A 26,554-nucleotide genomic window follows, 5' to 3' on the forward strand; every position below is an offset into this window, starting at 1 on the left:
AGTGCGTTTGTTCATACACTGACTGATAAAGAGCCTATGATCGAGATTGTTCCTTTCTGCAGGTACATTTGAGCTCCGTCTGGTACTTCAAGATGGTTTAGGTGGAATTTCTTTGAGGGGGTGTCTCAGACCAGTGGATCAGATGTATGTAGCCGCAGTGCAGGACTTGGAACGAACGTGCAAAATGGAGGCTTTCACACCAAAACATCATGATTGTGACGTTTACTCTGCAATTCCGCTACAGATCTGAATTCCTTGATATTCAAACTATTTCTGCATCAAGTGAGGTTTTGTTCGTATGTACGATTTGCGAGGCGAGCCGATTGGCGTTGAAGACGCTTCTGGCTCTCACTACCGGCATGCGTTTGATGTCGGCAGCCGTGACAGACTCACTCTTTATGATATCCTAGATTCGTGTGGAAGTCTTATTTGAAAAGTCTCCCATTAGTCGCGACTCCCTACTGCACTGTTAAACAGGTTTTCGCAACATTAAAGTTCTCTAACTTTACATCCATCTCCCACCCATCTCCCCATCTCGGAGCACTCGCCACATCGCATTTCAAGATTGAACAACGTGCAACTTAAACCACAGCCACTAGTGGTAATTTTCCTCCTCTAACAAGGAGTCACTCTTAACGATGCCGATAATATCTAACGATGATCAATTCAAGCTCTTGCTGAGCTGCGTTCGCCACAGCAACAATGGCAAGGTGGGTTTCCAATCTAGCTTCTTCGCGTGGATACTGATTTAACAACCTTGCAGGTAGATTTTCTCCAGGTCGCGAGAGACTGCGGTATCGCGAGCAAAGCAGCTGCGTAAGATATAGCGCCCGAAATACTCTTCTCGAGGTCCACCTGCTTATTTACTTGCACAGTACGAAACGATACGAACGACTGGCCCGAATCTACGGCATGCAATCCATACATAGGCGTCCTAGGCCCAAATCCGAATACAGCGACATGCAGACGAAAGCCTGCATGAAACAGAAGCTGATTGAATCCCAGGAGGGCAGCAACACCTATGCGGATGACGAGGAGGGGTTCGCAGAGGCTCTCAAGCCAGTCATCAAAGTCGAGCCTGAGAGCATCGTGGTAGTCAAAACAGAGGACCATGATTCTGCGAATCATAACACAAAGGTCGGATGGCAAGGGGATACGGAACTCATGCAATATTACGACTTCCCTGAAATCAAAATCAAGGAGGAAGCCGGAGAAGAGATGTACAAGAGGGAGCTTGTTCATGGAACACGTTGTCCTGGACCCAGCCATGAGGTGTGCTGCACCTCCGCACTAGGCCAGTCGCAACATACAGTGATTTCTGAACTGGGTTCTTCAAAAGTTCAAGGATGTTGTAATTCGGGTTCAATCCAATCCAGCATGAAGCAAGAGAATCAGACTCTCCAAAGGCCAGAACCGGTGCAGTCCCCTTTCGCTGAGGGTAGTCATCCAGAACGTCCTTTCCTTCTTGATTGATTCTGTTAGGACCTCTGGCAAACGACTTATTGTCATCCCCAAAGTCGTTGACATATGTATTGAGACGAAATTGTTATGAGGTGGAATTTAGCGGATGGGATTGGGAGTTTGGCACCAGTTTTAGCAGCAATTCAATTGTTCCTTGAAAAGGAACATTTGTACACCTAGAACACTATTTTTTGTTTGATCACTTCAGTTGAAATCAGATGAGACTCAAAGAATGACATCTGCGTTCCAGTTTTCCATTGAGATTCGAGCCAATATTAATGATCAGAGCTGTAAACTCGGTAAACTCAGGGGACGAGACACGTGACCGTCAACGTCCGAATTTTGTGAAAGGACGTTTTTAAAGCGATCTGACATGGTTATGCTCCTGATTCGCTTGTGTACTCAATTGGGAGCATTTACGAATACCATGGGAGTAGTAAAGACAAAAAGTCTCCACAAATCGTTGTACCGAGAAAAGAATTCGTGCCGGGCGACACTTTCCTCACTCCTGTGAAGAACCCCAAAGGTGAGATATCTCGGCAAAACCTTCCACGGCCTTGATGTGCTCATTATGATATTTGAAGCTCCTAAGACGTACGGATCCAGAACAATCCTTCACTTTCGATATCTTAGGCAGCACTCTTCACCAATTTATCTGGAAAGCCAGAAACCTTCTCACGTATTCCTGTCGACGTCACCGAGCCGCTTCACTGAACACAATGTCTTCGGCCCGCGACCTTATCTTGCACAGCATTATCGCGGAAACAGGCCGTTAAAGAGTTTCGTTGGATGAAAAGTTGTAAATGTTGAGGACGTTGTTGGGGAGAAAGTGCCTGATGTTCAGTGAACATACGCGGGCCTTCAGATACTAGCAATAAACTTGGTCTCCGAAGAAACCGGCTCGGCTCATGACCGAGAACAATTGTATCAGATAAGCTGTCGTCGCAATTCATGTATTATATGGCGGATGCTCGAGGCGTATCCGATCCGATCGAGTAAAATGACAGATTTTTGAGACCCAATTCAACGGCTTGACTTGCATACAGAAACGTCCAGGAGACCAGTTCTTAATTTACGTCTAGAATCACACAGTACTTCAGGAAGATGGTGTTTTTCTGTTGAGTAATGGTGAAGATAAATTCTGAAACAACGGCAACGCCAGGGGGGTTGGAATCGAATAACGAACAATTCCGGCACCCGGATGCTCCTAGACATCATTCGTCGATAAGATTGATATCAAATGATAAATTCGAAGTGAATTCTGTGAAGTACAGAGAGAGTTTATGTGCCAGGACGATAGGGTACCTTCGGATCAAGAGGCGGAATCTTGCCATGAGCACGTTTGAGGTAACGCTTTTTGTATTGGAACTAGCAAGTCAAGATACGTACGTAGCAGGTACCATGCGATTTTGGGATTTGATGAAGCTGGAGTAGAGAATTTTGTAGCATCCAGTGGTAGCTTCCCCCTATGAGGAAGCTTAGAAAATACAGAAAGAGTTCCAGACACCCAACAACCTTTAGCAACACAGGTGTTGTACAGGAATTCTGAAATGTATCTCGATGTGAAGCCTGACTATTCCCTGAGGTTTCCATATCTGGAAAATCGAGGTACTATCTTGCGATCCACAAAAACCTTGTAATTGAGCATTGGTGAATCCTAAATTGCAATATAAATTGACGAGGCTGGCCGAAGGATTCTTGTTTCCGCACATCCTCAACGTGACGTTATTTCAACCACAGAACGGCGCGGAACTCCCCAGCTCAAATCAGACCATATTTATATCTTTCTAAACCATTCCCATTCCTAAATCATCATACCGTTCAAGAAGCACCTGTCGATAACGTCCAATTAGACACCCGTCGCCGCTATCGGAGGCAGAATTAGTGAGGCGGTGGACCAGGAGGTTCCTTTGACAACCTCGCGACCATACCTAGGTATGCTCAACAATAACATCTTTCTCTGCTACCAAGATTCGAATCCACAAAAGAAATTGAGCACATAGAGTCCCTCTGTCTCTGCTCCATTGCGATCAATTAGGTACGTCCCGCTTTGGAGATCCTTGAAGTTGCGCGCTCTATTGCCGTAACGGACCAACCTCCGCAAAGTCAATATACACACGTCGCAACCCCTCAATTCTGCAATTACCAGATATCCTAACACTCGCAAGACTATCAAAGGCGCGCAAGGTCGTGACTTGAGTCGCAATCCTTAACTTCATCATCTTCGGTCGTTATCACAGCATCGCGCCAATCTTTCAAGAGTGTTCTTGGTCGCGTGCTCATCAATATCATCAATAGTTCCCCAAGTCGAGCGGCGACATTCGAAGAACATACACACACTTGCTCCTTCATGCAGAAAGAGCGATTTGTAAGTCCTCCTCCCAGATTGCGAACGCTCGTTATCAGTTTCTTTCATTTCATCCAACCGCGCAAGCGTAATCACCAGCATCGTTACTGGCGATCACCAGGAGAACACCCAATTGGAGAGAGAACTTTAGTTCTCTTTGATCCATTCCAAGAATAGTACACCCTAGGTAGACCTAGTCTCCCACTGCCCAGGTGTCTATGGGTCGTTGCTATTTCCACCTTGCCCTTGGACAGATTACTACAAATTGCTGGCGCAAGTGCGCAAGACGATAAGCTCAGAAGCGTATCCAAATCACAACCCACCACGAAGTGGGTTTTCCTTCTCTGGTGTTGTCTGGTACTTTCTCAATGGCGCTGCTTCGCCTTTCTAAAGAGTTGATTTCCGCATAATATAATCGGAATCCAAGGCTAACATCTTTCACAACATAGACCATATCGACAGCCAAAATACAAAAATATTACTACATTTGAACAAGCTCTGGAAGCATTCTCTCTCACACCAACATAATGGCAACAACTCAGGAAGGGGAGTCCGCCGTCGACACCCAAATGACTGATTACACCCCGGATGGATCTATATCAGCCAGCATGAGCATGAGTTCTAGCGTCGCTCCGGAGGACAGCATCTCTTCCAGTAGCTCATCTATTCCTCTTGCCATTGCTCAACTCAAAAAGAAGACCCCTGCAAGACGCCCGCGCAAGTCCACTAAGGAGGGAGGTCGAGCTGGTTCGGCAAGCCCAGCGAAGCGGTCTCCTGGTGGAGTGACCAAGAAAAAATCAAAGTCTAGTAGACCTCAAGTCAAAAAGCCAGGTAAGCTGCGACTATACACTGAAGCGTTGGATTGAGATGCCTAACATATATTAAAGGCCTAGCCGACTCACCACAACCGGCGATTGGCAACGAAGACGAGCCGTCGAATGAGATAGATGCGGACGGCGAATTTGAAGAGAACGACGATGATCAGGAGGAGCAAGAGGATTCTGCGCAGGAAAACGGGGAAGTCCAGGAGGATCCGCTCTCGGTTCCGAAGGAGAGGAGATCTAAATGGAAAAAGAAGGGCCAGCAGCCTGACCCCAATGGACGCTTCCGAGGTCGAAAGCTTGTGATGTGGCATCGTAAGTCCGAGAAATAACTACCTGATTATTTGCGCATCCACTGATCAAAGACATATTAGGTCCACGCATGATGGAAAAATTGATGCTCCATGTTCAATACGAATGCCAGCGTCAAGGTGTACAAATTCCATGGGATAAAGTAGTTCATCGCTTGAGTCCTGGTTCTAGCGGCGCCACTGCACAGCAGCATCTGAATAAGATCAGAGACATCTTGGTTGGGGAAGGCCACATGGTCCCTCCTCTCATTGGAAAGTTGGGCGCCCCTGCACCGCCAGACACGCCAAGGGGATACGTCCGAGACCTATCTTCTGACGATCCTCATGTTACTAGAAAAGTTCTGTGGAGCGAAGAAACAGAAGATCTCAAAGAAAGCTTAGTCGTGCCAGGCGTTATTCGAGGTTCTGGAGCGTACCGCAAGTATGAAGTTGATGTCAAAAGCCACGTCAAGAGGGCGCTGTCTCAACTCAAGGTCAAGGAAGAGTCGACCCCGGAAGAGCTGGCAGAGCTTGCATGCAAGTCCTTTAAGTACGAAAGTCTCAAGAAAGACAATACTCTCCGACTAGGCAGTGCTTCTCATAAAACAAAGTACGCCGATCGTGAGGAGCCTTCCCAGAAAGCTAAACCTCGCGGGGCCGCCAAGGCAGGCAGTGTTGCAAGAGCCAAGCAAGCTGAAGCAGACATGGATGATCTCGAGGACTTCAATCGCAAATTTGTAGGCAAGTCCAATTCGTCCAAAAAGACACGGGTGACCAAGGCTCCTCGTCTGAAGGTTGATGATGGAGCAGACGAGGATGATGACGAAGAGGATGAGGTAGACCCGGCCGAGCTCTTCTCTGATGAAGAATACACTCCTGGTATCACTAGCAAGCCGACAACAAGAAGCAGAAGATCTTGCCGGAAGCAGGTGAAGTATAATGAGTCTTTCGAGTCTGACGTCGACGACGCGAACGTGACGCCATCCAAGGTCAAAAGCAGGACTGACTCGGAGGTTCCAATGACCCCACCGAATACCGGAGTGAGTGGTGGGCAGCATGGCCATGAATCCACTCAAACGATGCTTTCCAGACAATTTCGTCAGTCTAGTATCGCCGAGGTTTCTGATTCAGATCAGTATAATTATGACACAGTAGGGACACATTTGGCTGACAGCCCGTCGGCGATGGGCCACAGCCGAATGAAGCAGTGCTCCCAGGCAGATGCTAGCTTCAGCGGTTCCACGCAAGAACAACATCCTGCTCAGAGTCCTCGTGGGTCGATCGACGAGAGATTCCAAGAGAAGTGTTCCTACCAAGTCCATGAGAATCAGGAAGTCAGACACAGCCAAGCCATCAAGTTAGAATCGGAATCGCCACGGAAGATGAACAGCTCGCTGCTACTATTTGTAGGTGACACAATATACACCAACAACAACATGAATGCCATTGTCCTTCCAGATTACCCCTCTATTGCTTACGATGGCATGGCAAACCAATTTTCATCCGATGCTGTAATCCATGGTGACATGGACCTTGCACCCTACGGCAGCATGGCAGGAGTCTCCACCAGCAATGATGTCCCGCAGCAAGCTGCATCTCATCTTCACTCTTTGTCATCCTCATCTCATGAAGCCGAAGAATTCTCACAACTGGTCCACAGCCCAGGATTCGGTGGCAGCGAAGCCCAAGTCTCGTTCACCAATACATGGAATGATACTGATCATGCTAGACAGCATGTAGGATCTCAGCAGGAGGCGTATGGAGAGTTCGCGGCAGATCACGGAATCGCCAGTTATCAGAGCCAGGAAGCCTCCGATCACAGTTTTCATGGATTGCCACTCCCAGCATCTAACAACGGTATTGGTTTTGGCTGGACTGGGCCACATGACGATGTTTTCGCCAATTCTGATTTCCTGGGAGATGGCCACCAAGATGAGTTCAATCCCTGGACGGAGCTGAGCGCCAATCATCAACAACCCAATTCCAACTATATGGGAATGGGAAACTTTACTCACAGGAGGGACAATTAGAGACTCGGGTTCGACAAGTCCAGATCGAGTCTGCTCGGAAAACCATACAGCCTACAGCGCATTGGCGGTATCGCTCTGCTAGCACTTTGCTATTGGGGTCGCAACTTCGATTCCCGACTTGTTTTCAACACAATATTTTGACGCTTGAGTTCCTGTCGCGGCTTGGATGCAACTTGGACAACGTGCAATTGATGACTTGACTAATGCGCACCTGAGGTTGCATTGGCCGGCGACTTATAATCTTATTCAATTCTTTTAGATTTTTCCCCATAAGTTTTCGGATTTGATGGCCTCGGTACACCCAAAAGCTGTTCTGCGATTATGATAATGGATACCATGATTGACTAACTTTTCCTTTTTGATATACCAAAATAGCTTCGTGTTCATTAATAGGATACCAGGGGCATTCAATATGTTTCCATAGGCTGATAGAGAATTATCTGGTGGGATCGACTTGTCATCACCATCTCGGAGGATTTTACGATGGCGTTTTGTGGTGGTATCCGCGATATTGACATAGATGGTAACTCGGGATTCTGCTCGACTCGGAGGATGAAATGGAATGTACTTTAGAGACTATCATAGCCAATACAAGACCTCTATCATTTGAGCTATAGAAGCCGTGGGGTGAAAAATTGAGCGTAGCCAGAAATTCTTTGGGTCTCGAATCTGGTTGTACTAGCGTTCCAGTAGGTTGCACCCAGGATCGACTCCAAGCCTTCAATAGTCGTGATGTGCCAGTCCAGTCTGGCTTGAGTACACAGCCCAAGTATAAACAAAGTCTCTTCCAGTGAAAGCTCTGTGACATTGCTTCGAGCCTAAGATGTTCAATGGCCATCGCTAATATTGCGGTTGGTTAAACGAATGAAGGCATGCTATTAGCTGACCGATATTAATCCACATGGCGAGAGTGACTGACCTCGACTTTAAAAGGCTCTTCTGACAACAGTCCCTTTACCAAATACCACTCTACTTTAAACTTCAGGAGCGAATAAATCGGGTTTGGAATCATCCATGATAACGCACTCCGGCTGTCATATGGTAGAATCTACTATTGGTGCTTCTGAAGGTAGACGGATTTCTACTGAAGCAGAAGAAAGAGGATCTAATACACACATCAGCTTTGATGTAACTTCGAGATGTCGGACGACGAACTTAGGATATCAAGTAAAGGTGTCATACCTCAAATTTTCAACCTTCTCATAATTCGACAACTTAAGTATGTGAAGATGATGATACTTCCGTTCGACAAACTATCTGTCATGGAGGAGGCTTGTATTCCCAGCTGTGAATCAACGTTGCTTTGGACAGTGAGTAAGGCCTGTGAATATTCAGTGATGCTGAGATAGAGCATCCTCAAACTCCCATGCAAATCCCTTGAGTCTTAGTAGACTTGAAGTAAATGAACCGTGACGTTGCGGATTCTAATTGTCGTGGCAGCAAGGGAAACAATAATTATAAAACACGAGGAATAGAGATTTTCTGGAAGACCATTGCAAGTAATAGTAGATCGTATTTGGTAAGCTAAAAACAGGACATTTGCTCATTTGTTTATACGAACTAAGGATTCGAGTGCTCACATTATATCAAGACAGGCAGAGTCTTCTAAAGAAGCAAATAGCCGCTCATAGCCAATTGCCATGAGACTCACTGATCCAGAGATGCTGGTAAGCTCAGTAGTGGTAGCTATTGAAAGAAAGTAAGTCCTCGTGATCTGCTGGTCCAAATCTTGATGTTTAACCACGTATAAATATCGATAAAACCGAGATACGCAGAGAACATATCTTTCTTTCTTCTCTTATTCTCAATTTCACAGCTGTGTAATAGTTCTATTCCGATAGATTAGAAAGGAGGTCGTCGTTAGTGTGGAATACCAGGCTTAACTCCGGTATAACTATTAGCGCCTTGGCGTTCTGGCATGTTCCATCGCCGTGCTCCAGAAAATTATTTCCTGGAGTCAGTACAAAATCCACTTGAGCTCATCATCCATTGTTTTCTTTCCATTCCAAAATAAGTCTTGATATTACCACATCAGGTCTCCAAAAATTCTACTTAACCTGTAGTTGTACTTTATATCAGCGTCGTTCATTATAATTCTCACAATATGCAGCGCGCATTAACAAGCAGGGCCTCGGCTCTCCGTTCGTCCTCGAAGCTTCGCCCGATCACATCTTCCTTTAATGCTCAGCAACTGAGATTCGCACACAAGGTAAGCTTGCCTTGATATATATGGACATCGGAAAGCTCTCAAATTGGAACAAGGCTGACTATTGGCTGTTCAGGAGCTCAAGTTTGGAGTGGAAGCACGAGCTGCTCTCCTAGCTGGTGTAGAGACTTTGGCGAAAGCTGTGTCAACCACCCTCGGCCCCAAAGGACGCAATGTCCTCATCGAGTCTCCTTATGGAGCACCAAAGATCACAAAAGGTTTGTGTAATCCATTGTTTAGTGATGCAGCTGGCTGACGGTGCATAGATGGTGTGACTGTTGCAAAGGCTATCACACTCCAGGACAAATTTGAAAATCTCGGAGCCAGACTTATCCAAGACGTCGCTTCGAAAACAAACGAGACTGCAGGAGATGGAACTACCACCGCTACCGTTCTCGCTCGTGCCATCTTCTCCGAGACTGTCAAGAATGTCGCTGCAGGTTGCAACCCAATGGACTTGAGAAGGGGTACCCAAGCCGCCGTCGAAGCTGTTGTTGAGTTCTTGCAGAAGAACAAGCGAGATATCACCACAAGCGAAGAGATTGCTCAAGTTGCCACCATATCCGCAAATGGAGACACTCATATTGGAAAATTGATTGCCAATGCTATGGAGAAGGTTGGAAAGGAGGGTGTTATCACTGTCAAGGAGGGCAAGACGATGGAAGACGAACTTGAAGTCACTGAGGGTATGCGATTTGACCGTGGATTCGTTTCACCATACTTTATCACCGATACCAAGACCCAAAAGGTCGAGTTTGAGAAACCCTTGATCCTCCTTTCGGAGAAGAAGATCTCCCAGGTTGCGGATATCATTCCAGCTCTTGAGGCTTCTACTCAGCTTCGTCGTCCACTTGTTATTATTGCAGAGGATATCGAGGGAGAGGCTCTTGCAGTCTGCATCTTGAACAAGCTCCGTGGCCAACTCCAGGTTGCAGCTGTCAAGGCCCCTGGCTTCGGTGACAACCGCAAATCAATTCTCGGTGATCTAGGTATCTTGACCAACGCTACTGTTTTCACTGATGAGTTGGATATCAAGCTTGAGAAGGCTACCCCAGACATGTTCGGATCTACTGGTTCAATCACAATCACCAAAGAGGACACCATCATCCTCAACGGGGAAGGAAGCAAGGACGCTATCAGCCAGAGATGCGAGCAGATCCGTGGAGTTATGAGTGACCCAACCACCTCTGACTACGAGAAGGAGAAGCTCCAGGAGCGTCTCGCAAAACTCTCCGGTGGTGTCGCTGTCATCAAGGTTGGTGGTTCGTCTGAAGTCGAGGTTGGGGAGAAGAAGGACCGTTTCGTGGATGCTCTCAATGCTACTCGTGCTGCTGTTGAAGAAGGTATTCTTCCAGGTGGTGGAACTGCTCTTCTCAAAGCAGCAAGCCAAGCGCTTGGTAACATCAAGTCCGCAAACTTTGATCAGCAACTTGGTGTTGGAATCGTCAAGAGCGCGATCACCAAGCCTGCCCGCATGATCGTTGAGAACGCCGGCGCTGAGGGCTCTGTCGTTGTCGGTAAGCTCATGGATGATTTCGGAACCGATTTCAACAAGGGATTCGATAGCGCCAAAGGTGAATATGTCGATATGATTGCTGCTGGTATTGTCGATCCATTCAAGGTCGTACGAACCGGACTAGTAGATGCCAGTGGTGTTGCTTCATTACTCGGCACAACCGAGGTTGCCATTACTGAGGCACCTGAAGAGAAGGGTCCTCCAGGTGGAGGTATGGGTGGGATGGGTGGTAAGTGATACATCTCCATTCATTGAGCTTTGCTAACACAACTCAGGGATGGGCGGTATGGGTGGAATGATGTAAGACAATGATTTTTTCGCGATATGTACAATACACTTTGTTCTTCTTGTCGCTGCAAAGCTGCCAGAACGATCATTTACGGCTGGCCTATATGTTGTATAAACTACCCCACTCTTCGACAATTGTCTTACCATTGGGCATGGATGAGCGGTTTGCGGATTTAATGAGCGATAAAAAGCATGTATCATATAATAATGAACAAAAACACTTTGAAAATTAATAAACCTGATCGGTTCCCTACTACAAAATGAATCAAATGCACAGTTCAGAAGCTTCGTGGACCCTCGGAAACTGAAAGGTGATGGTGTTGTAGATTGAATTGTGCAATTTTTGAAGAATGATAGTTCCTTGGTCGGATTTGACTCCATTGGGCTTTTCAGACCTACCTAGACGCAATCCTAGCGACAAAATTATCTCCGCTTCATCCTGATTTTATGGCATTGACAGACTAATTCAAAGAGTGATGACCAGATTTTCTCTTCTCAGTATCGAGAAGTATTCACGTCGTATTTGCCCAAAATGATTTCAGGCTAATTCATGCCGCTTTTATGACTTCCTTCTCGTTCCAAAAAATTCCCTAGGTTGGGCTTAGCGCGTTCTTAGGCGGCAACCAATTATCACGGGCACACCGTTTCTTCGCTCGAAACAAATTTTGTTAATAGCAACCCCACCATCAGACAGACAACCACACTCTCTCACTGTCTCTTCCACCCCCAACCTTATATTCAACGATAACAATATTTCACAATGGGTTTCGCAGACGTCCTCACCGATGCTGGTCTGTCCGGTAAGCTCTCGATGACTTCTGCCAGTTTGAAAGTCCTCAGGCTCGACGAATTTGGCATGTTGTGGGATAAATGCTAATGTGACTCAGTGCTTAACAGCTGGTTGACCACTCGATCATACATTGTTGGGTAAGTTTTGTCCCGTTTCTCGTTTTTCTCCAGCTGCCAAAATCGCATTTCTATGCCTTTTCGCGCCTCAACCTTTAACATCAACAACCTTATAATTTCATGATGAGCAACATTGGTCCGTGTTACTGAGCGGCCTCAAGAACCGTCATATGACGATCACCATTGCATTCAAGTGCACCTCTGAATTCCTTTTATAATTCTTGCTTGAAGATCAAAGAGTTGTTTGGATTCCCAGGCTAATACTTGGCAGTTACTCCGCATCCCAAGCTGATGTCGCGACCTTCAAAGCTCTCAAGTCAGCCCCAGAGTCCGCAAAATACCCACACGCAGCAAGATGGTACAAGCACATCTCCTCATACTCCGACGAGTTCGCCACTCTCCCAGGTGATTCCTCGAAGCAATACACAAGCTACGGACCAGAGGTCTCTGCTGTTACATTAAATCCAGCGAAGGCCCCAGCAACCGAGGAGGAGGACGATGATGTCGATCTTTTCGGATCTGACGACGAGGAGGAGGATGCTGAGGCCGAGCGTATCAGAAATGAGCGACTAGCCGAATACAAGAAGAAGAAGGAGGGAAAGACCAAGCCAGCTGCTAAATCTGTCGTTACAATGGATGTCAAGCCTTGGGGTATGTTGCTATATGCTTGATGCAAAGACTTTACCTAACAATGTTGCAGATGACGAGACTGATATGAAGGCCCTGGAGGCGGCAGTCCGTGGTATCGAGAAGGACGGTCTCGTCTGGGGAGCTTCCAAACTTGTCCCAGTGGGTTTCGGTATTAAGAAGCTCCAGATCAATTTGATTATCGAGGATGACAAGATCGGTCTTGATGATTTGCAAGAGGAGATTGCTGAGTTTGAGGATTATGTTCAGTCTAGTGATATCGTAAGTTTGTCAGTCGGTCAAAAAAGTCATCCCTCTAACAATTTCGCAGGCTGCTATGCAAAAGCTGTAGAATGTATCTCGGCATTTCTTTCGCTGTACCTCGCACTTTTACGGCATTTCATTGATTTTACGATCCGGCTGGTGGATGACCAAATGTCTTACGAAAACGTAATTGGTCTCATGAATTGATGATAATCATGGCTAGCAATAGAAAATGAATGCAAGAATAACAGCGCGCATAAGACACAAATGATCAACGTATAATTGAATTGCTTAATTTCTGTGAACTGTTACTTTTACTTCCACATACTCTAGAGTTTTTAGTAGAATTTGTTCAAGGTCGGACTGTCACTGGAACATCTGCCTCGCGGCTGGGCTGCAAGTGGTGCCCGGTCGCCCCACTTATTCATCTTGCAACATTGGTAGATGCCCGCGTCGAGACTCGAAGGTTCCCGTCGTCACCAACTACCTTAGACACACTCTGTATATATGCTCTGTTAAACGGCATAGACTCCCCCTTGATTCTGGCAATATGACCTGGATATCGAAATCAATCACTGGTTTGGGATTGGTGTTTCTGGCGCATGCGTAAGTTTGTGCTGAAGCTAGTTCAAGCCATCATGTTAACATTTATCAAAACAGCTGCTATTCCGCCCACGAGCACTCTGCCCTCCTGTCTGGAAGCGCCGCCGCGATATCCTCCCTGACCGCGCAAACAGCACCGGTTACCGCTGCCCTACCCCTCGATATCTCCATTGAGACGATCGTAGCTGTCTTCACAATTTGCCTTGGTCTTGTGCTTGGAACTCCTGAATTACGACCAATACAATGGCGTGTCTGGGCTGGTAAAATTGAGCGCGAGGGAGAGTATGGGTTTATGAATGGTGACGGAGAAGTGGACAAGGACTTTGTGGGGAATCCATTTCGCGTGTTGGAGAGCAGGCCGGGTTTCGTGGATATTCGAAAGCAGAGGAAAGAATTTGCTGAGTGGGTTCGGGAAGGCGGAAATGGGCAGGCTCCTAAGAGTTGAACCTCGAGATGGGGCAAATGATTCATTGGGGGCGTCGAGAGTGTATAGTAGGAAGAAAAACATTGCAAGCAAGGGTTGTTTGTTGATGGCGGCACTCCTTAATCAAATGCAGCACAAACCGATGTTAGTTTGACGACGGATTTTGCGCTTCTATCAAATCGATTTTATGTCTTTTAGAAGATGCGCAGGTAATAAAAGGGTATGGATGATATACGACTCTTTCCTTATCTCTAAGAAACATCCCGTCACTATTTCATTCGCTAAATTTCCATTCCCAAGACACAACACTGCCACCGCAAATAAAATTAATGATTTCGTCAACAGCAACGTTTGAAAATGCCATACAAACGCCGCCGGGTGGAACACGCGTCAGGGTCCGTGGCCGCCTCCTCATCTGCTTCTCGTTCGTCGGCTCGATATAGTTCTGCAGCTCGCAGTACAGTATCAAAGCCCCCAGCCTTTAGGAATCCTGCGCAACACAAGAGAGTTTCTCTAAAGTTTTCCGACTCACCAGTGTCCAAGTCAAACAATGACGGCGCTTCCAGTCACGGTAAAGACGTGTTAAGAGTCCATGCTGCGGAGACGGATGCTGAGATCCAAGAACGAGAGGAGCATGATTCAGTCAACGAAATCATGATGGCGGTCGACATCAAGAAAGGTGGGTCAGTAGGATGCGCCTACTATACTGCCCGCGAGGAGACTCTGTATCTGATGCAAGATATACCATCTGGGGACCTTGCTATTGTAGACACCCTCAAACTCCATGTACAGCCAACGACTATCATTATCAGCACCAGAGCGGACGAGGAGCTAGAACAACATCTCAGCAAAGACGCCAGAGCAATCGAGCGTGGAGAAGACGATAGTATGCACTATATCCTACTAGCCACGAAACACCTGGGCTAATACCATAATCGTAGATGACGTTATGGGCTCTTATGTTCTTGACATTAGACAAGCTGCCGATTTTCGATATGATACAGCGAAGGAGAAGCTGGCTGGACTCGAGCTTAGTATAGACGATGCTCCCAATATCGTCTTCAGGACAGCTGGAGATGATGCGATGGGTGAGGCAATGTACGGTCGTGCAGAGCGGGCTAGTCTAGGGAAGCAAGGAAGACTGCTCAGGCTTGCTGGTTGGATTGATCTCGGCAGCTATCTGACGGTGCGTTCCTTGCCTAGCATAGAGTCATTCGCTAACATGTTGAAGATTGGATGTGCTGGTGCCATACTCAGCCATATCGCCAGGCGAAGGAATATCGAATACCTGCCCAATGATGGAGCCGCCCTAGGGGCTTTTCGAATACGTACAATTGAGATGTTTACACTGTCAAGTCAAATGTTCATCAACGCAGATACGTTGGCGTCCCTTCACATCATGCAATCCGAGAACCACCCGAATTCGCAAATGCAAGGACCTAATACATCCGGATCGAAGGAAAGTTTGTCTGTTTATGGGCTCTTCTGTCACCTTGCGAGCACGCCTCAAGGAAAAAGGAGATTACGAAGGCTATTCCTACGGCCAAGCTTGGAGCTCGAAGTCATCCGGGAACGCTTGTTGAGTATCAGCATCTTTCTTAGACCGGAAAATTCCAGTCCGCTGAGAGATATTTGCAAAAGTTTAAAGATGGTCAAAGACATACGTTCTGTAGCAATACACCTACAAAAAGGTGCTGCTGATGGAGGAATGGGGAAAAGTATTTATAGAGGAGTTTGGGCGAGTCTGCAGCAATTTACACATCATGCCTTGGCGATTCTTCGCGTTATTCAAGAATTGGAGGGTGGGGATCTGCTGCCAATATTGAATAAGGTAATCAGGTCGTCTGTTCCCCTTTGAGTGATGTTAATTATTTGTAGCTTGTTGACCATGTTCAACCACCAGTGCTACTTAGCATTCTTCAATCGATAAGTCAGATTGTCGATTTTGAAAGCTCAGCAGAACAGCGCCGTACGGTTGTCTTACAAGGAGTCGATGCAGAATTAGACGGATTCAAGAGAACATACGATGGCATGGATAGCCTTCTCACACAAGCTCACGGTCTGCTCCTCAATGATCTCCCTGAGTGGGCTATGCAATACGTTACAACATGTCTCTTTTTCCCACAACTTGGGTTTCTTACTGTCGTTGTGCTTGATCCAGAAACTGGTGCCAGTAAATATGAGGGTGAAGGAGTAGATGATGATATCTGGGACAAGATGTTTGTCACAAATGATTCGGCATATTACAAGAATCGGAAAATGAGAGAAATGGACAACTATTTTGGAGACTTGTATGGCTTGATATGTGGCAAGTTGAGTACTGATCCTCTCTTACTATTCGTGCTGATTGGGTTACAGACAAGGAGATTGAAATCATTCATGATCTCGCGGTCAAAATCTTGCAGGACGAAAAAGTACTGATTGAGGCTTCTGATCTATTAGGAGAACTTGACAGTCTTGTTGCGTTAGCCTTGGGAGCGCAAAAGTATAGACTTAATCCACCAAGATTAACCATGGCAAATGTTATTCAGATTGAAGGGGGTCGCCACCCTTTGCAAGAGCTCACTGTCTCCTATATCCCCAACGATTGCTTCATTAGGGGTGGAGCTGGCGATGACGAAGAAGAGGAGGACACAGAGCCCATCATTTCACCATCACGAAGCTCCTCGAGTTTACTGCAAAGTATCGAAGAGCCAAGCATGCTCATCATGACTGGGCCGAACTATTCCGGCAAATCTGTCTACCTTAAGCAAGTTGCACTTATTGTGTTTCTAGCACACATCGGCAGTTTCGTGCCAGCAGATAGAGCTACCATTGGCTTGACAGACAAGATATTGACGCGAATCGCTACGCGAGAAAGTGTGTCGCGAGACCAGAGCGCGTTCATGATTGATCTGCAACAGATCTCTCTATCAATGACATTAGCGACACATCGCAGTCTTGTGGTTGTCGATGAATTTGGCAAAGGTACTAATGCTCACGATGGTGCTGGGCTCTCATGTGGGGTATTAGAGTATTTCCTCAGCTTGGAGAATAAACGCCCCAAAGTCCTTGCGGCTACCCATTTCCATGAAATCTTCGCAAATGGTTTCCTTCCCGAGCGCCCTGAACTAGGCTTCGGTCATATGGAAGTTCAGGTTGACTCAGAAGCGTCCGTTGAAGACCAGATTACTTATCTTTATAAGTTTGTCCCAGGCCGCAGCAACTCGAGCTTTGGTACACTGTGTGCTATGATGAATGGAATTGATCAGGCAGTTGTGGAACGAGCCGATGAGCTTATCCTTCTCTCAGCACGCGGCGAGGATTTGATCACAGCCTGTGCCAGAATTCCAGATGATGAAGCACGCCAGCTGGAAGAAGCTGAACAGGTTGGGAGGCAATTCTTGGAACAAAACTTTCCCACTCCTGGATCGAAGGAGAGTGAGACGTTCGACATCCGAACTGCACTCCAAAACATACTCGCTGTTAGTCCCGTCTGATCATTGTGTGCTGGGTGGGTCTATCTCATGTACGGACCGATATGCCACAGTTTCGCTTTCTTTGGCTATCTACCCAAACCCTCCGGTCGTACTGGATCTAGGGTGTTTCTTATCACTGTTTACATTCAGTGGGATTTAGCGGATATCGCGTTTATTTGCTCAAAATAGGGGTTCGGATAAATATGTAACTTGGGTGTTCTTGCTGGAAACGTGATATTCCTGCCATCGGTAGGCTTCTTTTGAGGCGTGAGTCGCGCTATCACTCTAAGTGATATGCTGTTCGAAATGCGAAAGTAGATCTCAACATTACTGTTCTTTTCTATTAATTATTGCCATTGTCGCAACGAGCAACAAGTCAAACATAACGAACATACAGTAATTCATCGTCTAACGAATTGATCTGATCTACCAAACGAGACAGCCTTGCGATTCGCGAAGATCTCAAACACCATCGCAATGACCCACTTTCGCATCTGTGTTTTACATTTTGGAGCGCTGGAGAGCTAGCGCTTTGGCCTCGGCCGTCATTGTCTGGTGGATTTCAACAACAAGACATTCTTTTCTATAGCAGAGTAGAGCTTTAGTTGAGCGTATTGGGCTTTGAATTTTGTCCACAGGATAGTTGGTTATCTCTAGAATAGTTCTAAAAATAATAAACGGTGTGGATAGCAGTCGTTACTAGCTGAAGAGTACGCGGCCGCTGCCCACTTCCACTATGCCTTATGAAATCGAAGGTTCCGAGACGTGTCTCGTCCAAAGTCTGAAATCCAGATTTCAACGTCATTCGACCACAGAAGTCCTAACTTGGGCTATTTTATGACTGATCGACGGCTACCGTTTCTCCATGTTCTGGCGATCTGATTTTGGGAAGACCTTCTAAGAGTCTGGTCTCGTCTAAATATACCCGTTGCTTGATTCATTCGCATAGTTTCAGCATCAGAACCTTCGCAAACCTCATGCATAGTTTGCTAGATTAACATCATTGATTCGTCAAAGGACTGGGACCGTTTTGGGGATTTCCAGGGTGCTTGCCAGTTTGGAGGCTCTGCGTGACGTGTGGGTGTCCTACTCTCTCAATGACTAGTTGTAGATGTCCTATAAGTATAAGCCTTTGACTATTCTCCCTTGGAAGGACTTTGACTATACCACTCCAACATATCAGAATCAACAGAAGTAGAAAGAACAAAACTCCTTACATAAAAATCATCAATCATGCAACTCAGACACGTCATCCTTCTCGCTCTCGCATCCCTCATCACAGCAACCTTCGACTTTGGCAACGCAGAAACATCAGTAAGTATCCCGATTCTAGAACCAAACCTTACTAACCTCTTCTCAGACACTCTCAACAGCAACAAGCCAAACAAAGAAGGGCTCTAAAACCGCAACCTCAGAAGCATCACTAGGCACGGGCAACGCAACTAAAGGAAATGGCACAAACTCAGTAGTCACAACACCGACTGCCTCAGCTAGGGCAAGCGCAGGAAAAGGGAATAGCACCAGTGGTGGAAAAGCAACAGGAAGTTCTGGGACTGCGAAACCAACTGGAGGAAGAGGAAACTCGACGGCGCCAATACCGAGTTTGAACGGAGCCGGTGTCGTACAGAGCGGTGGACTCGTGACGTTGCTGGGACTGGGTATGGGATTCGTGTTGTTCTTGTAGGATAAGGTGGTTCTTTGGATTTTGGGACTGGGGAGTCTGGACTACTATCTTTTAGCGGCATGGTATGGTTGGATCTTGGGTGCGTTCTGGAGCTGGACGCTTTCGGTTAGCGGCATAAAATAAATCTTCGTCGAGTCAACAGGAGTATCGCATTGACCAATGTGATGAAGACCAGAAGTAATTACCCGGCTTCGTCAGCCGCGGACACCTCTTCAAATCGGTAAAAGGTGTGATTTGAAGATCTGGGAATTCGAAATGAATTCGTTACCGATTAACTGCTCGTGTGATATGTGAAAACAGGCCAAGAGACCCTTGGAAGCATTCATGTCGTCAAAACCCCTTCGATCAATTCTCGCTTCGATACCGTGTCAGATCTTGGCTCTTCGAGGACGTATCAAATTTCCTTCTCCGGCGCCTAAAGCCAAACGACTTTGAAATGTTGAATACAATAATACTCAATCCCGTGGTTTATAAGACGATTAAAATTAGTTAAGTTTGATTTATTCTTCCTAGGAGGATAAATCAGTTTGTTACTGTATTATAAATCACGATAGTATAGCTGAGTACAAAAGTATAGTTTTTTAATAAATGGTACTCAGGTGATGTAAAAGGAAGTTTAATGTGTCCGCGTAGAGCTTGGGTCGTACTGTGGTATTTATAAGCACATTGCATTTACCCCACCTCTTCCTGTAAGTGGTCAAGCCAGGAACAGAGTGTGATTGCTCCCGGTATCAGATTGTGGAATTATGATTTGCTGTGTCGTGGTAACTGTTGTATTGTCAGCCGGCCAAATTGGACTGCTGGGTATCTGCTTTCAAATGGAAGCCCGGATTTGCAGCTCAGTGTGCTGATCTTGGCCGATCTGAACCCACCAAAGGCGTGCTATCTATTTTTCTTAGAACGTTCTGCGGTATTTTCAAGAGACAAAGCTAACGATATGGAGAAAGATGTTTCGTAGTGAGGTCTTTTCGAGTAAGCTGCCACGCGGTGAACAATAAGCGGCAGTCGCGACTCGAATCACGACACTTATTCAATCAGACTGACGCAATACCGTATATTTCTTCAACTGGATTCGGTAAATCACAGTATTTAGTCAATTAGGTTGACAAAATAAGGTTATTTCGTCAATTTGTTTCAGTAAACAAGATGTTGTAGACTCGGCTTACCTTCCAACAATGATTCCGTCTTCCGCGAATCTGCTGCTGTATTTATACGAGTAGAGCTCGAGTAGAGCTCGTAGAGCAAACGCAGGCAGAATCTCGAATTCTCGAGATTGATACTCTTTATCGCCGATAGAAATGATTCGCGCTAGGACTTTATTTGAACAAACTCCGGCACCTGGCTCATATCTCCGCCCAGATAATCCACCATTTTCTCACCTTCTTCGCCTTGGCTCAGATATGAAGTCACCATCCGTAAACGAGCGAGGCTTGAATAGGAAATTGGTGGACGCTCTGCCGCAGTCTGATAACATTATGGCTAATGCACGATGTTCCTGCACCCCTAATTTGAGCTCTCAGTCGTCATCGGTGTTGAGCCCAATCAACCCTCGTCATCGCGGATTTTTTGCATCAAATTTCTGTGATTTCTCAGCAGCCTTATCCAGAAACATACGCCCAGACCGCCATGTTGATGTTCGAGTGCAAGAAAGAGGGTCAAGAAGTCGGTATTCGTTCGGTCTCTTTTAAATAAGAAGTGGAAATCTTGAAGGGTTTGCAAGCGCACTTTTAAGTATCTTTCTGTCGGCGGCCCGGACAGTTTACCGGCAGATTCGTTGGCTCTTACTAAATAAGGTAATGACAGCTCGATCGGGCAAGAGTAGTACATTGGTTTCCATTGTTTTCGTGACCGCGACTAACGGCGGAGCTTTTCAGGTGTTTTTGAAGAACTCCCCATTTGTAAGATTCTTGGCCTGGGAAGGTTAATAATCCACTTGCGCTAGGGCTGGCTCAAGTTGGAGAAAAAGACCTTTTAAGTATACAACAAGGACTGATGTTTCCCAGCTATCCAAGTTCCAAGCTCCGTTAGGTGAGCGCCAAACCAAAGTCCGTCTTAAGTCCAATTTCGGCCGAAAAGCACGAATTATTGGCAGGATAGATATACAGTGACTCGACGCCGTCTCGACCTGTCAATACGAGCCTGTTCTACTTGTCTCAACGTTCATTTCGACCGTCGCCGCCATGTTGTACACGCAGTCGGACCGCATGTTCACAGCATGCACACGGGAACGACGAGAAGAAGTGCCAATGCACAACCGAGACGAAACTTTCCCAGAGCAGTCAAGGAGTACGGATGATCCATCATCGTCTTCTTCTCAGACTGATGTTGAGAATGATGGTACATGGGGTGAAAGAGATGTGGGCGGGCCCGTTGATCTCAGACATGCTATGCAGGAGTATGAGGAGATGAGAAGGGAATTGACAGCATTGTCGAAAACACGAAGTACTAGAACTGAGAGGCCGAAGTCGAGAGCGTCGGCTTTGAGAAAGATCTCTAGCAGAGCAAGCCGACGTTCACGTACGACGGCGCCAGCAGAAGATGAAGATTCTGATGTTGAAGCACAGGATGGGGAACGGGACGCGGATGATTTTCAATTGGGAGATTTCCTGAAAGATGGACATTTCGAGAAGCGCCGGGAGGGAAGGTCTGCGAAGAAGGTGGGCGTAGTTTACAAAAATCTCACAGTAGAAGGAGTTGGAGCTACCGAGGTCTTTGTGAAGACACTGCCAGGGGCTATATTAGGGGTAAGATCTCTTTTTTGGTCCTGTTTTACACTCAAGCTAACGCCATTGTAGACTTTCGGTCCTGATTTATATAAACTGCTCTCGAGATTTATTCCTTTCCTACCACACGGCGCTCAAGGAAAGAGACGAGCCTTAATCAACGACTTTTCTGGTGTGGTACGGGACGGAGAAATGCTTCTCGTACTTGGAAGGCCAGGCAGTGGCTGTAGCACTTTCTTGAAAGCAATTTCAAATGAAAGAGGAAGTTTTGCTGGAGTCAAAGGAGATGTCTCTTATGGTGGAATTCCAGCAGATGAGCAGAAGAAGAAATACCGAGGAGAAGTCAATTACAACGAGGAGGACGATCAGCATCTTCCAACCCTCACCGTGGGCCAGACACTTGAGTTTTCGCTGCTCAATAAGACGAAAAAGCATGAGAAAGGATCGATACCGATTATAATTTCGGGGCTGCTAAAACTTTTTGGCATAACCCACACACGAAACACACTAGTTGGAGACGTAGGTTTTCCATGCCACTGAGTAGGCGGGCATACTACTAATTAGGTGTTCAGGCTTTTGTACGAGGAGTTTCTGGTGGTGAGCGAAAGCGTGTTTCCATTGCAGAAACCTTGGCCACCAAATCTACGGTTGTTTCCTGGGACAACTCCACTCGTGGTCTTGACGCCTCCACAGCGTTAGATTATGCAAATTCTCTCCGAGTGATGACTGATATCAGCAACCGGACGACCCTTGTAACACTATATCAAGCCGGAGAAGGAATCTATGAGCTGATGGATAAAGTTCTCGTGATAGATGAAGGCCGCATGGTCTATCAAGGTATGTGTTTCAGCCCAAGAATACACATTAATATCTAATTACCTCAAACAGGTCCAGCAAATCAAGCCAGGAAGTATTTCAAAAATCTAGGATACTACGCTCCTGACAGACAAACTACCGCGGATTTCTTGACATCTTGCACAGATCCAACCGAAAGACGCTTCCAAGAGGATTTCCAAGGCCCGATCCCTAAAGGACCTGTCGAACTTGAGAAAGCTTTCCGCGAGAGCGAAGCCTACAAGCATGTGCTGGACGACATCGAGAGCTACGAGAAGATGCTTAGCGAGACTGATCATGCCGATGCCCGAGAGTTCGTCCAGGCTGTGGAGGAGGGCAAGTCAAAGACCGTGTCAAAACGATCTCCGTACACAGTTTCATTTATCCGACAAGTCCTTGCTTGTACCAAACGCGAGTTCTGGCTTACCTGGGGTGATAAAACAACACTTTATACTAAAGCTTTCATTATTATTTCAAACGCCTTGATTGTTGCATCTCTGTTCTACGGGACAACTGATGACTCTGCTGGTGCCTTTTCGCGCGGCGGCACCCTTTTCTTTTCCATTCTCTTTCTTGGCTGGCTCCAACTCTCCGAGTTGATGAAGGCCGTCTCTGGACGGTCAGTTATTTCCAGGCACAACGAATATGCGTTTTACAGACCATCAGCGGTCGTGATTGCCCGAGTCGTTCAGGACATCCCCCTGATCTTTGTTCAGGTCATTCCTTTCTCAATTGTTATGGTAAGCATGGATGTCTCAACTATTGAGGAACAATTACTGACAAGTTACAGTATTTCTTGACTGGGCTTGATGTGGACGTCAGCAAATTCTGGATATATTTTCTATTCATATACATCACCACAATCTGTATAACAGCCCTTTATCGCATGTTTGCGGCTCTGTCGCCTACAATCGACGATGCTGTTAGGTTTTCTGGAACTGCACTCAATATCTTGATGTAAGTTGTCTGCACTGTGGATATGACATTGTTTCTCTTTAAATCAGCGCTTACTCTTTTTCAGTGTTTTCACCGGATATGTAATTTCAAAACCGCAACTTCTCAGCGAAAAGATATGGTTTGGGTGGTTGGTAAGAGAAAACCACCGAAGGCGTCAATCCTCTTCTAATTATTTTTAGTATTACGTCAACCCGATCGCATACAGTTTCGAGGCCGTGTTGACCAATCAATTTTATGGTAAAGTTTTGGACTGTGCTCCAGAGCAAACAGTTCCTCGAGGACCTGGTTATGATAATCCAGCATACCAAGGCTGCGCTATTACAGGTGCCCAAGTCGGGTCTTTGCGAACTCCTGGCCCAACGTATCTACAAACAACTTACGAGTATTCGAGGTCTAATTTGTGGAGAAACTTTGGTGTTGGTGAGTACTTCTGCTTTTTGCAGGCATGGTGTTTTTTTTGAACTGACATTTACCAGTAATCGCCTTTACCGTTCTTTACATCTTGGTCACCTCATTCGGCTCTGAAGTCTTCAACTTCACTAATTCTGGTGGAGGAGCTTTAGAATTCAAACGTTCAAAGTCAGCCAAGAACAAGGTCGATGGTGCCAAGAAGCAAGATGATGAAGAAAAGGGGGAGAGTCAGCCGCCAACCGTGACTTCAAGGTCTAGCGAGACATTGGATGGAGCTCAAGAGGAAGAGGTTCTTCATGAGATATCTGGTTCTGAAAGCGTCTTTACCTGGGAGAACGTGGAGTACACGGTTCCAACCGCTGATGGCGATCGAAAGCTTCTCAATAAGGTTAATGGCTATGCCAAACCCGGAATCAGTAAGTCCTTATGCCATTCCTTTCATTTGGCAGGCTCGCCTTGGAGAAAGTGCTGATTTTTACTTAGTGGTCGCCTTAATGGGCGCTAGTGGAGCTGGAAAAACGACTCTTCTTAACACTCTATCACAACGTCAAAGTACTGGAGTTGTCACTGGTGACATGCTCGTGGATGGCCGGCCTTTGGATGCCGAGTTTCAAAGGGGAACCGGCTTTTGCGAGCAGATGGATCTTCACGATGGCACTCAGTCGATCGAGGAAGCTTTGAGATTCTCAGCTCTTTTACGGCAAGACAGAAGTATCCCAAGGGAAGAAAAGCTCGCATACGTCGAAAAGATTCTCGATCTGCTTGAACTCCGTAGTACCAAGGACGCTTTAGTCAGATCGCTAGGAGTTGAACAACGGAAGCGTGTCACCATCGGAGTCGAACTGGCGGCTAAGCCTAACTTACTCCTTTTCTTGGACGAGCCGACATCTGGTCTTGACTCTCAGTCCGCATACAACATTGTCAGATTTTTGAAGAAACTTGCACGTGCTGGTCAAGCAATTGTCTGTACTATCCACCAACCTTCTTCCCTCCTTATTCAAGAATTCGACATGATTCTGGCACTGAACCCTGGAGGAAACACGTTTTACTTTGGGCCAGTCGGAGATAATGGTTCTGCTGTTACTAAATACTTCGCAGAGCGTGGCGTCGATTGTCCACCAAGCAAGAATGTTGCAGAATTCATTTTGGAAACGGCTGCGAAGGGTGGAAAGCGAAAAGACGGGAAGCGCTTGAATTGGAACGAAGAATGGTTGAACTCGGAAGAATTCAAAAACGTCAACAAGGAAATTGAACGGGTCAAGTCTGAACGAAGCAAGATCGAGACCGATTCCAGCATCGAGCTACGCGAATTCGCGTCCCCTGTCCTTGCACAAACCATCGAACTCACCAAACGGCTTTTCATTCAGTATTGGAGAGATCCGTCATACCTTTATGGAAAGCTTTTCGTCTCAGTAATTATTGGCATCTTTAACGGTTTCACTTTCTGGCAATTAGGTAACACTATTGCCGATATGCAAAACCGAATGTTTACATGCTTCTTGATCATCTTGATTCCGCCTACCATTGTCAATGGAGTCGTCCCAAAATTCTACCAAAACAGAGCAATATGGGAAGCGAGAGAACTGCCTTCGAAGATTTACGGATGGCAAGCTTTCTGCACGGCAAACGTTTTAGCTGAGATCCCCATTGCAATTCTTGGGGGGACCATATACTGGGCTTTGTGGTACTGGCCGGCTGGTCTTCCGACGGACTCATCAACCGCTGGTTACGTGTACCTCATGAGTATATTATTCGTAAGTCTAATGTCCGGTCATTCTATTTTATGATACTTACAGAATACAGTTCCTGTTCCAAGCTTCATGGGGCCAATGGATTTGTGCGTTCGCGCCCTCGTTCACCGTTATATCCAACGTTCTGCCATTCTTCTTCGTTATGGTCGGTCTCTTCAATGGTGTCGTTCGTCCATACAGTCAGATGCCTAGTGTGTGGCGCTATTTTGTGTACTATTTGAATCCGGCAACGTATTGGGCAAGTACTTCTAGAAATCCCAAATCTAACTTGACTAACTCTTATAGATTGGCGGTAACATAGCAGCAACCCTGTCTAAAACACGCGTCCAATGTGACCCTGTGGAAGCAGCATATTTCAACCCACCAGCGGGTTCGACTTGTTCGTCATACGCTTCCGCCTTTGTAACCCAGGTCGGTCAAGGTTATCTCACAAACCCAGACGCGACCACGAACTGCGGCTACTGCCAATATGCTTCCGGCGTGGAATACATGGCTACACTTAACGTCAAGCCTAGTGATAAATGGCGGGATTTCGGTATCTTCCTTGCGTTCTGTATCAGTAATTGGGCGCTGGTTTACTTTTTCATCTACACCGTCCGCATTAAAGGGTGGTCATTTGGTTTTGGAACTCTTTTTGGACTTGGCGGAAAGGTTATCAAGGCTGTTAAGGGTTTGTTCAAGTCAAAGAAGGGCAAGAAGGTTGTTGAGGAGTAATAGATAGACAAATCGTCTATGAAAGGATGGATCGAATGGTTTTAGCGTTTTAACGAAAAGCGACTTGAGAACTTACAGCTTTTAATTAGAATCTCGAGACCACGATTTAGCGAATTATCAGTATTACTTTCTGTAGCGTTGTGTTTGCTCTGGGTGTACTCGCTCTAGATGTGGCTGCCATTCATGTGATCGCTGTTATGTGTATCCGACTGCCAGTCTTGTGCACAAGACAAAGAAGA

At 46.3% G+C, this 26,554-nt stretch overlaps 8 protein-coding genes across 8 annotated transcripts; all 8 read left to right on the top strand.

Annotated features, from left to right (window-relative positions):
• Positions 1 to 638: 638 nt before the first annotated feature.
• On the top strand, positions 639 to 1,473 carry GLAREA_05580 (uncharacterized protein; the record flags this gene model as incomplete). The annotated part of the gene is made up of 3 exons (XM_008078869.1): positions 639 to 710; positions 764 to 816; positions 876 to 1,473. The coding sequence occupies 3 exons, from the start codon at positions 639 to 641 to the stop codon at positions 1,471 to 1,473; spliced, it is 723 nt and encodes a 240-aa protein (XP_008077060.1).
• A 2,862-nt stretch (positions 1,474 to 4,335) lies between these two features.
• Positions 4,336 to 6,949, top strand: GLAREA_05581 (uncharacterized protein; the record flags this gene model as incomplete). The annotated part of the gene is made up of 3 exons (XM_008078870.1): positions 4,336 to 4,639; positions 4,696 to 4,944; positions 5,004 to 6,949. 3 exons carry the CDS (start codon positions 4,336 to 4,338, stop codon positions 6,947 to 6,949), a joined length of 2,499 nt encoding a protein of 832 aa, XP_008077061.1.
• Positions 6,950 to 9,053: 2,104 nt separating this feature from the next.
• Positions 9,054 to 10,975, top strand: GLAREA_05582 (GroEL apical; the record flags this gene model as incomplete). The annotated part of the gene is made up of 4 exons (XM_008078871.1): positions 9,054 to 9,158; positions 9,232 to 9,373; positions 9,422 to 10,900; positions 10,947 to 10,975. 4 exons carry the CDS (start codon positions 9,054 to 9,056, stop codon positions 10,973 to 10,975), a joined length of 1,755 nt encoding a protein of 584 aa, XP_008077062.1.
• Positions 10,976 to 11,719: 744 nt separating this feature from the next.
• Positions 11,720 to 12,844, top strand: GLAREA_05583 (eEF-1beta-like protein; the record flags this gene model as incomplete). The annotated part of the gene is made up of 5 exons (XM_008078872.1): positions 11,720 to 11,759; positions 11,847 to 11,886; positions 12,137 to 12,516; positions 12,566 to 12,774; positions 12,824 to 12,844. 5 exons carry the CDS (start codon positions 11,720 to 11,722, stop codon positions 12,842 to 12,844), a joined length of 690 nt encoding a protein of 229 aa, XP_008077063.1.
• A 462-nt stretch (positions 12,845 to 13,306) lies between these two features.
• On the top strand, positions 13,307 to 13,804 carry GLAREA_05584 (uncharacterized protein; the record flags this gene model as incomplete). The annotated part of the gene is made up of 2 exons (XM_008078873.1): positions 13,307 to 13,362; positions 13,417 to 13,804. 2 exons carry the CDS (start codon positions 13,307 to 13,309, stop codon positions 13,802 to 13,804), a joined length of 444 nt encoding a protein of 147 aa, XP_008077064.1.
• A 336-nt stretch (positions 13,805 to 14,140) lies between these two features.
• GLAREA_05585 (P-loop containing nucleoside triphosphate hydrolase) lies at positions 14,141 to 17,262 on the top strand (the record flags this gene model as incomplete). Its single annotated transcript, XM_008078874.1, has 5 exons — positions 14,141 to 14,669; positions 14,725 to 14,969; positions 15,015 to 15,614; positions 15,662 to 16,100; positions 16,142 to 17,262. The coding sequence occupies 5 exons, from the start codon at positions 14,141 to 14,143 to the stop codon at positions 17,260 to 17,262; spliced, it is 2,934 nt and encodes a 977-aa protein (XP_008077065.1).
• Positions 17,263 to 18,474: 1,212 nt separating this feature from the next.
• Positions 18,475 to 18,925, top strand: GLAREA_05586 (uncharacterized protein; the record flags this gene model as incomplete). The annotated part of the gene is made up of 2 exons (XM_008078875.1): positions 18,475 to 18,555; positions 18,602 to 18,925. The coding sequence occupies 2 exons, from the start codon at positions 18,475 to 18,477 to the stop codon at positions 18,923 to 18,925; spliced, it is 405 nt and encodes a 134-aa protein (XP_008077066.1).
• Positions 18,926 to 21,105: 2,180 nt separating this feature from the next.
• On the top strand, positions 21,106 to 26,315 carry GLAREA_05587 (P-loop containing nucleoside triphosphate hydrolase; the record flags this gene model as incomplete). The annotated part of the gene is made up of 11 exons (XM_008078876.1): positions 21,106 to 21,669; positions 21,721 to 22,167; positions 22,221 to 22,485; positions 22,537 to 23,222; positions 23,273 to 23,439; positions 23,504 to 23,570; positions 23,619 to 23,859; positions 23,916 to 24,266; positions 24,334 to 25,604; positions 25,654 to 25,767; positions 25,887 to 26,315. The coding sequence occupies 11 exons, from the start codon at positions 21,106 to 21,108 to the stop codon at positions 26,313 to 26,315; spliced, it is 4,602 nt and encodes a 1,533-aa protein (XP_008077067.1).
• Between the last annotated feature and the right edge of the window lie 239 nt (positions 26,316 to 26,554).

The sequence above is a fragment of the Glarea lozoyensis genome (assembly GCF_000409485.1).
Source record: "Glarea lozoyensis ATCC 20868 chromosome Unknown GLAREA10, whole genome shotgun sequence".
NCBI lineage: Eukaryota > Fungi > Ascomycota > Leotiomycetes > Helotiales > Helotiaceae > Glarea > Glarea lozoyensis.